This window comes from Ursus maritimus, unplaced genomic scaffold (assembly GCF_017311325.1).
Source record: "Ursus maritimus isolate PB19 unplaced genomic scaffold, ASM1731132v1 scaffold_4, whole genome shotgun sequence".
NCBI lineage: Eukaryota > Metazoa > Chordata > Mammalia > Carnivora > Ursidae > Ursus > Ursus maritimus.
Genome location: NW_024426552.1, coordinates 44,049,563 through 44,062,588, shown reverse-complemented (window position 1 = coordinate 44,062,588; position 13,026 = coordinate 44,049,563). Strand labels below are relative to the sequence as shown.

At 37.9% G+C, this 13,026-nt stretch overlaps 2 protein-coding genes across 2 annotated transcripts; both read right to left on the bottom strand.

Moving 5' to 3' along the window:
- Positions 1-1,528: 1,528 nt before the first annotated feature.
- On the bottom strand, positions 1,529-2,503 carry LOC103662041 (olfactory receptor 5H2-like). The gene has a single exon (XM_008689692.2). It carries the CDS (start codon positions 2,465-2,467, stop codon positions 1,529-1,531), a length of 939 nt encoding a protein of 312 aa, XP_008687914.2. The 5' UTR covers positions 2,468-2,503.
- Positions 2,504-10,108: 7,605 nt separating this feature from the next.
- Positions 10,109-11,685, bottom strand: LOC103662040 (olfactory receptor 5H2-like). The gene has a single exon (XM_040621714.1). The coding sequence runs from the start codon at positions 11,045-11,047 to the stop codon at positions 10,109-10,111; it is 939 nt and encodes a 312-aa protein (XP_040477648.1). The 5' UTR covers positions 11,048-11,685.
- Positions 11,686-13,026: the final 1,341 nt, after the last annotated feature.

Genomic DNA, 13,026 nt, shown 5'->3' with positions numbered 1-13,026 from the left:
TTAAATCAAAGTTTATTTTAAAAAATTCAACTAACATCAGGGCGAACAAATGCAGGGTAAAGAAGATACTGATAGATATGTGGATATAGATATAAGTGTAGCTATAAGTAGTTCTATATCATATAATCTGGACTTACACACAAGCAGACAGATATATGCATTTGTATGTACACAGAACTAGATATATATACCATATATGATACTGCATAAGCTACTAGCAATCTACTGACAATCTATTAAATGTTATTGAAAAGGGATATGATTTAATCAGAGCTAAATTTACAGTTTCAGAAGTAAGAGAAACTCAGCAAGAAGGTGGGGATAAGTAATTAGAGGTTGCAAATCCCAGAAGTGGGTAGTTACGGGGATGACAACCTCAGTGGTATCATGGCACTGTGTATGCAATCAGTGGTAGAGAGAAAGGGTAGGGGTGCATTGGAGGTGGATCACTCATTATATTTGCTACTAGACTGTGATTAAAGCTAACATTTATGGACTTTGAGGCACAAAACATCCTAACTCTTGTTGATTTTCATGTCTCTGTCATAGCACTTGCTATGACATTATATCATCCGGACATCACTGGACTTTGGTAACATGAATTTAGACTCCCTCATGTCAACAGCACATTTCAATAAGCTACATATTATTGATTTCTTAATCTTTTAGGCTTAGTTGTTTTTACTTCTAACAATATGGTGGAAGGAAGGAAGACTACTTCCTTCCTTTGCAGTCACACTGTCTATGTCCACCCCAACTAATGTCCTCAGTTGAATCTGTTAGCTTTCTTTAATAGTGAAGTTTTCCAGATTGCCCAGCAACACACAAACACGCTAGAAAAGGCCTATACAAGGCATCATAGACAGTGAGAGGCAACTTGCCTCTGCCTTCCTCCTACAAGCACACCAAGCTAAGAGCATCTCTTACAGTTGGCCCTGTCTTCATCATCTTAAAACATTTTTGTTTTCTTCCCTCATTGCTCCCATTTCTTTTTATCTCTCTCTGTGATAGAAGAGTTGAATCCCCAAGAGGTAGAATTTGCCATGCCCCAAATAAAGTAGAAGGAAAAACCTTTTGATGGCTAGCAGAATATCTGGATTTTCCTCTAGTCTCTCAAGCACAAATCTGCCTCCACTATCCAGTTAAATGTAATATGGTCTTGCCTCTAAACCTGTACAAGTATCAAAGATAACACAACCAAGTTCTGTTCAGAGGCACTATGCTATTTGAGTACTTAAAGCAAGTATTAAGTCACACAAAAAAGGAGACAAGCTTGAGAAATGTTTTTATTTTTATTTTTGTTTCTGTTTTAATTATTTAAGTATGATATGAACACTTGATTAAATTCTTGTTGCATTTTTTTAATAATATACACAAATATTTTAAGAAGATTACTGGGTTCTCCTCCCTTAAGTCATTAAAAGATTAGGGCAATTATATCTGCAAAAGCATTCTCAATATTAGTCAACAGACAGCAATTTCTAATCTGCACGATTTTGTCATTTTAATGAATGGAGAATAGCTACTACTACGAGATTGAAGCATTTCTCTTTACTATTTTTCTCAGTGAATCTATGACTTTCTTATTTCTCAGGCTGTAGATCATTGGATTTAAGAAAGGAATTATGACAGTGTAAAATAGAGAGTCCATCATATCTTGATCATCTGCCTGTGCAGAGCCAGGGCGCACATACATGAAGAGAAGGGGACCATAGTATAAAGACACCGATAAGAGATGGGCTCCACAGGTGGAGAAGGCTTTCCTTATGCCTTGTAGAGACTTCTTTTTTAAGACTGTAAAAAGAACTAATGTGTAAGAAATGACAACAGTCAGAATGGTGAGCATCTGAATTGACCCAGAAAAAATAAATACCATGAGGATATTAATAGAAGTATCAGTGCAAGAAATTTTAAATAATGGCATGATGTCACAGTAAAAGTGATGTATTATGTTAGTATTACAGAAGGTTAATCTGAATAAAAAAGAAGTATGAATTATGGCATGAAGAAGGCCACCAAAAAGTGACAAAACTATTAGCCGAATGCACAGTATATTGGACATAATGACTGGGTAAAGTAATGGTTTGCATATGGCCACATACCGATCATATGCCATTGATGCCAACAGAAAACATTCTGTGGTCGCACTGACTACAAAAGAAAAAAATTGTATCATGCATTCAGAGACAGAGATCATCTTGCTCTTGGCAAAGAAGTTGACCAACATCTTGGGGGATACTGTGGATGATAACCAAGCATCCGCAAATGCCAGACTCCCAAGGAATAAGTACATGGGGATGTGGAGGTGAGGGTCATTGCAGACGAGAGCAATCAGACCAAGGTTCCCCACCACGGTGATGAGATACATAACCAAGAACACCAGGAACAAGGGAATTTGCCACTCCGGTTGATATGTGAGTCCCATGAGAACAAAGTCTTCCAGCTCTGTTGTATTTTTAGTTTCCATATTCTTAATAGATGGCCTCTGAAATTAAATGTGGCAAATGTAAAAAGAACATTCATTAAATATATAAAAGACAATTCGGTGAAGGTAACTGAAATAAAACCATACACTAGACTGAAGGAACTTTAATTTTATTTACTCTAAATGGCAACTATTTGGGGGAATTGTTCTATTGGAAAAATACAACTACTTATGTTCAAAATATGTGCAGAATAAAAAGATTTAGAAGACAAGAAAAACATTCTGAACATGAGCATGTTTCGGGGGTAACTACTGTATGAGGTAGACAAATTCTGTGTGCACGATATTGATGCAGCATCAAAAGTAAAGATGGTAGGAGGGACTGAATTATAAAGTGAGACAATGCCAAGTGAAACATCTTCAATTTTATCCTTCAATCAATAGGCTGGGATGGAAAATTTTTAAGAAAGGTAGTGTCAACCTCAGATATTTATTAAATTAAATGTTTGGTTGTAGAAAATAGCCTGAAGGGGGCCGGGAAACTAGAGGAAAGGACACCAATCAGGAAGCTATTATTGAAGTCCAGTGATTCCCCAACCAAATTATACATTAAATTTATCTAGGAGAGTTTTTGTACAAAATACAGATTTGGAGATATTACAATAGAAGTTGATTCAGTAGGTCATGAATTGGTTGTAAAAACAGGCATTTTATAAATGCTCCCTAGTTGATAAAACAGCATGTGATGTTCTTAGTCTGTGAGTGATATGACATTGGGAGTAATGAGGAGGACAACGAGGTAGCTCAAGGTAACCCAGAATGTACAGTGACTAGGACTCGGTGACATATTTAATGTGACGGGGGTGGTCAGTTAAGGAAAAAGAAGACACTTGGTTCCTCAGTAGATGGTCATCAAAAACTGAGATTGAGGACACGGGTGTGGTGGCCAGTTTTTACAAGCAGCATTCTGAGAACATCCAGGGGAAATGTGCTCAGCAGTATAGTTCTATAAGAGCTTAATACAAATGATGACTTGGGAGTTATTGTGGTTACTAAAGGTTTAGTTTTCTATAATCCATCTATTGAAGAGTGTGCATAAGATAAAAAGAAGGAGGACATGGAAAGAAAATTAAGGAAGCTATTTTAGAGACATTACAAAATGCATATACACCATATATTTGTTGGATAAATCTGATCCTCTATTCTACCACATCAGTCTTTGTGGCAGAAAGAAGTTGTCATCCATTCAGAAGCCAAAAGTTCTAGAAAGTGACTTTCCCATCCCCTTGCACCTAGAATGAGGGGACTCGATTTAGGTTTGCCAGTCAACCTTACCTACACTGGGTTTGAAATATAAAGAGAAGAAGACAAAGTGTCAGGGGGAAAAAAGAGAATTTTGGTTGAAAACAGACAATAGAAAATGTATCTTATACCCAAAATAATGGCATTATCAGTGTGAGCTCGTACATTCTGCATCCAGCAGCAAAGACAGCAGCTCTTCTCCAGCTAGATAGACTAGGGACAAGATTTTGGCTGTCTGACACACGGGCTTTCCTGCGTTGTGTTCCTGCCGATTTCTCCAGTGGGTTTCTCCAACTCCCCTAGCATTTCTATGTTAAAGCCAATTTCCATTCAATTGACCCATCTTCTCTTGCAACCAAGAGCTCTGGCTTACACAAAAGCTGAGAAGGAAAAACCAATAAGAACACTGAGCAGAGTGATCAGAGAAGCATGAAGGAGTTGGAAAGCTTAGTGTTGCGGAATTAAAGAGAGAGAAAAAAAGAAACAACACTCCAGAAGGACGAAGAGAAGTACAGTGTCAAAATGAACTAAGAGCTCTGGTGGAATAAGGAGTGATCAGCGATGGTAAGTGTGGGAATGAAGAGATTCACAGTGGCTTTCATGAGAGCAGTTTCCATGTTCCCATAGAGTTGAGGTCAGAGAGTAAGGAGAGGTGGATGGGACACAAGGGGCACTACAGTGAAGAGATGAAATAGGGTGCTCTGAGGAATGTGGGGTCAGACGGTGATCATCTGCTGCCCTCTGAGGATCCATAGTGTATTCATAGATGCATAGGGATAGGGAAGGCCTGGCCGTGAAGAGAGAGAGAGGACGTACCAGAGAAAGGCTGAAGATGAAACAGGGGGGAAAGCTCAGAGATTGGGGGTAAATGTTTGTCTTCATTCTGGTGTTCATTTAAAAGTTGTCAAAACTGGGTATCATTTCTTTTACTTTCACTCCAAATTCCAACCTTATTTTTCTATGGAAAATATGTATGAAATAGAGACTGTTCTTTTAGTTTTAGGCTAGAAACTTTAGTATTGTTCACAAATATACTAGCAGTGCTGAAAATTCTTTCCATATTAAAAGTTGCTTTATCTTTGTTTTTGCAGTAATTAGAACTGAATTTCTCTAGCTATTCCCGTTTTACTTGAGAGCCCTTTCCTCCCCACCAGGTTTTTAGCAGAATAACATTGAGCCAAAGACTGGAACCTAATCCAGACAATATAAATAAACTTTGCCATTAATTACAATTATAAATGTATATTTATTTGGAATGGGTTTCCTTCCACGCAATCACAAACTGCTAAATCATTGAAAATTCAAGTTCAGTCTGTGGGCATTTAAGTCAGAAACCATAAAGAAAACTAGAGGGACATTTTCTGCATTTTCCCTCCTATGTATATTTATAACTTAAACAGAGAATGTGGTTAATTAAATGGGATAAATATTTTTAAAAGAATCATCAGAAAGATTTCTTATATAGGATACATTATGACGTAAATCCTTAAACCCATTTTTACATTGTCTAATGTTCTATTTCACCAAACTTATCCTATCGAGTCGTTATCATTTTGCCAGCCAAATACTTACATATGATAAAAGGGTGCAATTTCGTCTTAGAGCCATTTTGCTTACCCAAATTTTACTCACAATAGCAAAATAGTATTAGATTATTCACTATGTGTTTTCTTTCCTTGTTCGTTTCAACTGTTTATTTAAATTCTAGTTAACATAGAGAATAATGCTAGTCGTTTTCCACTTTCAACCTGCTATTTGGTCATCTTACAAACCAAATCGAAATTATTTATGAACATAACAGTATTTTTACCTTCCTATAAAAAATAATGAGCATTACATAAATCAATCTCTTACCAATATCTGTTAAGACACTGTGGAGATCCTTTCATGGTTAGGTTTTCTCAAGTGGAAAAAAAATAGAGTTGCACCAGCATGACAGTAGCACAGGCAGCAGCTCCTTGCACACTGATTCATTTTGGAGGCTTCATTTACCAAACTCAGCAAAATGTTTTTTGTATAAATCTGCTGTGAACACAAGAGTCAACCAATTGTAAAACTGTGTGCTTTTGCCAGAAGAAGAAGGTGTGAAGAGCTAAAATTTCCCTAACAGAACCGAAAGATTCCCTTTAGGACAAAACTAAGATGTTCTTCTGGGCATTGCAGCTTTGAATCTGCGTGAGAAGTCCAGGAGTCCCATCGGGCATTACACCTGCGAGATCATAAACATCATGTCGTGTATACGGTTCTAGGTGCAACTCTTAGGTTGCGCTTTATGTCACTGCTTTGACCACAGTGACACTTCTGGCATGTTTCTGCAAATCCGTTTATCTATAAAATAGGTGTTGCTCTGAGAGCTTTGATTAATAAGTTCTTGTCTCAGCTAATCATACGATTTTATTGAGGCCAGAGTTCTAGATTCCTTTCAGGAACCAACCCCAAGAAAAGTTGTTCTCCTCCCTCATGCAAACTGCAGCTCCCATTCCACACATAGACGTGAGTCCACACTTGAAGCTGAAATCTGATGCAAAATCTTAGTAGGCAAAGGTCAGGGGAGATGCAAAGAGAAACAAAGATAAAGCTCCACAGTGAGAGGGGCCATAGCTCAGTGATATAGGGCATGTCTACATTTCCCTTCTGAGATGAAGGATACATTGTTGCTTCTGGCCCCTCCTGCAAACAAAAAAGAACCACAACACCTAGTGTTCATGTCATGGACTTCATTTACTAAGGTCAACTTGCCTACAGCAATTGCTGAGTGCTCAGTTGTCCAGGAACTGAGATAACATTGAGCCTCTTACGTATCACCATTTATTAGAATGATCAGCTTGCTACCTGGTGGCAGGTTGACTACATTGGAATGTTTCCATTGTAAAAGGGAAGTGGTTTTTTCTCCTACTGGAATAAAGCCACCCGTTCTGTATATAGATTTACCGTACCTGCATTCATTGATTCTACCAAAACCATCATCTTGGACTTAACGGAATTCCTTATCTGTTCTCCAAGATCATAGTATTACACACAACGGTGCTTCTGACCAAGGCATTTAATTCACTGCCACAGAAGTGCAGCAATGGGCCCATGATCATAAAATTCACGAGTCTTAGCCTATTCGCCACCATCTGAAGCAACTTGTTTGATAGAATGGTGAAATAGCCTTTTTGGAGACTCATTTATAGGATAACTGATGATGCTACCTGACAGCTGTAGAGTATCTTCAAAATGTTCTATATTTTCTGAGTCAGCGTTCAATGTATGGAGCTGGTTCAGTGATACCACTCACTGTTACCTCTAGGAATCCTTTTCTTTTTTGCTTTTTTCTTTTTCTTTCTTTCTTTCCTTCTTTTTTTTTTTTTTTTTTTTTTTGTGACCACTTGCATATTTTTTGCTCATGTTCTCTTGATCTTATGCTCTGGTGGCTTAGAGGTCTTGGAGCCAGAGGGAGGCATGCTGTCATCAGGACAATCAACAGTGATCCATTCAGCTGGAGGGAGAAGCAAATACCCCGCTGAGCAGGCAACCTGTTACAGGTCTGAATCCCAGGACCCTGAGATCGTGACCTAGGCCAAAGGCAGATGCTTAACATACTGAGCCACACTGGTGTCCCTAGAACATCTTGTATATGGAATTTCATTGAGAATGATGATCCAAAATTTGATTCTACTTAAAAAATATTTTTTAACTGAATATAACTTGAAAAAATAAAGAAATTTGACACATTAAAAAAAGATTAATTTTTTTTTTTAACAAACTTAAGTCCCATCTATTAACCTTTCCCAAATTAGGCAATAGAGTTTTTTTTCTTTTTTTTTCTTTTTTTTATTTTAATTTTTTTATTCTATTATGTCACCATATAGTACATCCCTGGTTTCTGATGTAAAGTTAGATGATTCATTAGTTGCATTTAACACCCAGTGCACCATGTAATACGTGCCCTGCTTAATACCCATCACCGGCCTAGCCCAATCCCCCACCCCCTCCCCTCTGAAGCCCTCAGTTTGTTTCTCAGAGTCCACAGTCTCTCATGGTTCATTCCCCCTTCTGTTTACCCCCCTTCATTCTTCCCTTCCTTGTCCTACAGATCTTCCTATTTCTTATGTTCCATAAATGAGTGAAACCATATGATAATTGTCTTTCTCTGCTTGGCTTATTTCACTTAGCATAATCTCCTCCAGTTCTGTCCATGTTGCTGCAAATGTTGTATAATCGTTCTTTCTGATGGCTGAGTAATATTCCATTGTAAATAAGGACCAAATCCTTATCCATTCGTCTGTTGAAGGGCATCTTGGCTCCTTAAACAATTTAGCTATTGTGGACAATGCTGCTATGAACATTGGGGTGCATATGATCATTCTCTTCACTACAGCTGTAGTTATCTTTGGGGTAAATACCCAGTAGTGCAATTGCTGGGTCATAGGGTAGCTCTATTTCTAACTTTTTGAGGGACCTCCACACTGTTTTCCAAAGTGGCTGTTCCAACTTTCTAAGTTAAAATCTAAAAGAGTGGGTTAACTAAAAATAAATACTATACAAGGCTAAATGTGATCTAAGAAGAATAAATAAACTAAAATGCTTCAAATGAGTATGCCTTCCTATCATCTTTGAAGTAATCTGGAAATGCATCAAGGTAGCTGTAACATTTAAGCTGCTACACCTTGAAGAAAAGACTTCATTTCAATTACAAATAAAGATGGGCAGTTGTGGCGTAGGATGGAGGATTTTATTCTCTTTGGAGAGACCCATATCGGAAAAGACTGAACTGAGAGAGTGAGTGTGTCTAGAACGCTTTCAGTAACTATGTGTATGGGTTCAACACAAGGTCCACTAGGAGAAGTAGGGGGAAAGGACGTCGGTGTTAAATCAAAGTTTATTTTAAAAAATTCAACTAACATCAGGGCGAACAAATGCAGGGTAAAGAAGATACTGATAGATATGTGGATATAGATATAAGTGTAGCTATAAGTAGTTCTATATCAGATAATCTGGACTTACGCACAAGCAGACAGATATATGCATTTGTATGTACACAGAACTAGATATATATACCATATATGATACTGCATAAGCTACTAGCAATCTACTGACAATCTATTAAATGTTATTGAAAAGGGATATGATTTAATCAGAGCTAAATTTACAGTTTCAGAAGTAAGAGAAACTCAGCAAGAAGGTGGGGATAAGTAATTAGAGGTTGCAAATCCCAGAAGTGGGTAGTTACGGGGATGACAACCTCAGTGGTATCATGGCACTGTGTATGCAATCAGTGGTAGAGAGAAAGGGTAGGGGTGCATTGGAGGTGGATCACTCATTATATTTGCTACTAGACTGTGATTAAAGCTAACATTTATGGACTTTGAGGCACAAAACATCCTAACTCTTGTTGATTTTCATGTCTCTGTCATAGCACTTGCTATGACATTATATCATCCGGACATCACTGGACTTTGGTAACATGAATTTAGACTCCCTCATGTCAACAGCACATTTCAATAAGCTACATATTATTGATTTCTTAATCTTTTAGGTTTAGTTGTTTTTACTTCTAACAATATTGTGGAAGGAAGGAAGACTACTTCCTTCCTTTGCAGTCACACTGTCTATGTCCACCCCAACTAATGTCCTCAGTTGAATCTGTTAGCTTTCTTTAATAGTGAAGTTTTCCAGATTGCCCAGCAACACACAAACACGCTAGAAAAGGCCTATACAAGGCATCATAGACAGTGAGAGGCAACTTGCCTCTGCCTTCCTCCTACAAGCACACCAAGCTAAGAGCATCTCTTACAGTTTGGCCCTGTCTTCATCGTCTTAAAACATTTTTGTTTTCTTCCCTCATTGCTCCCATTTCTTTTTATCTCTCTCTGTGATAGCGGAGTTGAATCCCCAAGAGGTAGAATTTGCCATGCCCCAAATAAAGTAGAAGGAAAAACCTTTTGATGGCTAGCAGAATATCTGGATTTTCCTCTAGTCTCTCAAGCACAAATCTGCCTCCACTATCCAGTTAAATGTAATATGGTCTTGCCTCTAAACCTGTACAAGTATCAAAGATAACACAACCAAGTTCTGTTCAGAGGCACTATGCTATTTGAGTACTTAAAGCAAGTATTAAGTCACACAAAAAAGGAGACAAGCTTGAGAAATGTTTTTATTTTTATTTTTGTTTCTGTTTTAATTATTTAAGTATGATATGAACACTTGATTAAATTCTTGTTGCATTTTTTTAATAATATACACAAATATTTTAAGAAGATTACTGGGTTCTCCTCCCTTAAGTCATTAAAAGATTAGGGCAATTATATCTGCAAAAGCATTCTCAATATTAGTCAACAGACAGCAATTTCTAATCTGCACGATTTTGTCATTTTAATGAATGGAGAATAGCTACTACTACGAGATCGAAGCATTTCTCTTTACTATTTTTCTCAGTGAATCTATGACTTTCTTATTTCTCAGGCTGTAGATCATTGGATTTAAGAAAGGAATTATGACAGTGTAAAATAGAGAGTCCATCATATCTTGATCATCTGCCTGTGCAGAGCCAGGGCGCACATACATGAAGAGAAGGGGGCCATAGTATAAAGACACCGATAAGAGATGGGCTCCACAGGTGGAGAAGGCTTTCCTTATGCCTTGTAGAGACTTCTTTTTTAAGATTGTAAAGAGAACTAGTGTATAAGAGACAAGAACAGTCAAAATGGTAAATACTTGTATTGACCCTGAGAAAATAAATAGCATCAGAATGTTAATAGAAGGGTCAGTACAAGAAATCTTTAACAGTGGTATAATGTCACAGTAAAAGTGATGTACTATGATGGAATTGCAGAAGGCTAATCTGAATAAAAAAGAACTATGAATTACGGCATGAAGAAAGCCACCTAAAAATGACAAAAGTATCAGCCGGATGCACAGTGTATTGGACATAATGACTGGGTAAAGTAATGGTTTGCATATGGCCACATACCGATCATATGCCATTGTTGCCAACAGAAAACATTCTGTGGTCGCACTGACTGCAAAAGAAAAAAACTGTATCATGCATTCAGAGACAGAGATCATCTTGCTCTTGGCAAAGAAGTTGACCAACATCTTGGGGGATACCGTGGATGATAACCAAGCATCCACAAATGCCAGACTCCCAAGGAATAAGTACATGGGGATGTGGAGGTGAGGGTCATTGCAGATGAGAGCAATCAGACCAAGATTCCCCACCACGGTGATGAGATACATAACCAAGAACACCAGGAACAAGGGAATTTGCCACTCCGGTTGATATGTGAGTCCCGAGAGAACAAAGGCTTCCAGCTCTGTTATATTTTTAGTTTTCATATTCTTAATAGATGGCCTCTGAAATTAAATATGGCAAATGTAAAAAGAACATTCATTAAATATATAAAAGACAATTCGGTGAAGGTAACTGAAATAAAACCATACACTAGACTGAAGGAACTTTAATTTTATTTACTCTAACATGGCAACCATTTTGGGGAATTGTTCTATTGGAAAAATACAACTTCTTACATTCAAAATATGTGCAGAATAAACAGATTTAGAAGACAAGAAAAACATTCTGAACATGAGCATGTTTCGGGGGTAACTACTGAATGAGGTAGACAAATTCTGTGTGAAAGACATTGATGCGGCATCAAAAGTAAAGATGGTAGAAGGGCCGGAATTGTAAAGTGAGACAATGCCAAGTGAAACATCTTCAATTTTTTCCTTCAAACAATAGGCTGGGATGGAAAGCTTTTAAGAAGGGAGTGGCAAACTCAGATATTTATTAAATTAAATGTTTGGTTGTAGAAAATAGCCAGAAGGGGGTGGGGAAACTAGAGGAAAGTACACCAGTCAAGAAGCTGTTATTGAAGTCCAGTGATTCCTCAACCAAATTATATATTAAAATTATCTAGGAGAGTTTTTGTACAAAATACAGATTTGGAGATATTACAATAGAAGTTGATTTGGTAGGTCATGAATTGGTTGTAATAACAGGTATTTTATAAATGCTCTCTAGTTGATAAAACAGCATGCGATGTTCTTAGTCTGTGAGTGATATGACATTGGGAGTAATGAGGAAGACAACGAGGTAGCTCAAGGTAACCCAGAATGTACAGTGACTAGGACTCGGTGACATATTTAATGTGACGGGGGTGGTCAGTTAAGGAAAAAGAAGACACTTGGTTCCTCAGTAGATGGTCATCAAAAACTGAGATTGAGGACACGGGTGTGGTGGCCAGTTTTTACAAGCAGCATTCTGAGAACATCCAGGGGAAATGTGCTCAGCAGTATAGTTCTATAAGAGCTTAATACAAATGATGACTTGGGAGTTATTGTGGTTACTAAAGGTTTAGTTTTCTATAATCCATCTATTGAAGAGTGTGCATAAGATAAAAAGAAGGAGGACATGGAAAGAAAATTAAGGAAGCTATTTTAGAGACATTACAAAATGCATATACACCATATATTTGTTGGATAAATCTGATCCTCTATTCTACCACATCAGTCTTTGTGGCAGAAAGAAGTTGTCATCCATTCAGAAGCCAAAAGTTCTAGAAAGTGACTTTCCCATCCCCTTGCACCTAGAATGAGGGGACTCGATTTAGGTTTGCCAGTCAACCTTACCTACACTGGGTTTGAAATATGAAGAGAAGGAGACAAAGTGTCAGGGGGAAAAAAGAGAATTTTGGTTGAAAACAGACAATACAAAATGTATCTTACACCCAAAATAATGGCATTATCAGTGTGAGCTCTTACATTCTGCATCCAGCAGCAAAGACAGCAGCTCTTCTCCAGCTAGATAGACTAGGGACATGATTTTGGCTGTCTGACACACGGGCTTTCCTGCGTTGTGTTCCTGCCGATTTCTCCAGTGGGTTTCTCCAACTCCCCTAGCATTTCTATGTTAAAGCCAATTTCCATTCAATTGACCCATCTTCTCTTGCAACCAAGAGCTCTGGCTTACACAAAAGCTGAGAAGGAAAAACCAATAAGAACACTGAGCAGAGTGATCAGAGAAGCATGAAGGAGTTGGAAAGCTTAGTGTTGCGGAATTAAAGAGAGAGGAAAAAAGAAACAACACTCCAGAAGGACGAAGAGAAGTACAGTGTCAAAATGAAATAAGAGCTCTGGTGGAATAAGGAGTGATCAGCGATGGTAAGTGTGGGAATGAAGAGATTCACAGTGGCTTTCATGAGAGCAGTTTCCATGTTCTGATAGAGTTGAGGTCAGAGAGTAAGGAGAGGTGAATGGGACACAAGGGGCACTACAGTGAAGAGATGAAATAGGGTGCTCTGAGGAGTGTGGGGTCA

Bases quoted from the DNA above. Each gene is read 5' to 3' on its own strand.
- LOC103662040 (XM_040621714.1), bottom strand. From the start codon at position 11,047: ATGAAAACTAAAAATATAACAGAGCTGGAAGCCTTTGTTCTCTCGGGA.
- LOC103662041 (XM_008689692.2), bottom strand. From the start codon at position 2,467: ATGGAAACTAAAAATACAACAGAGCTGGAAGACTTTGTTCTCATGGGA.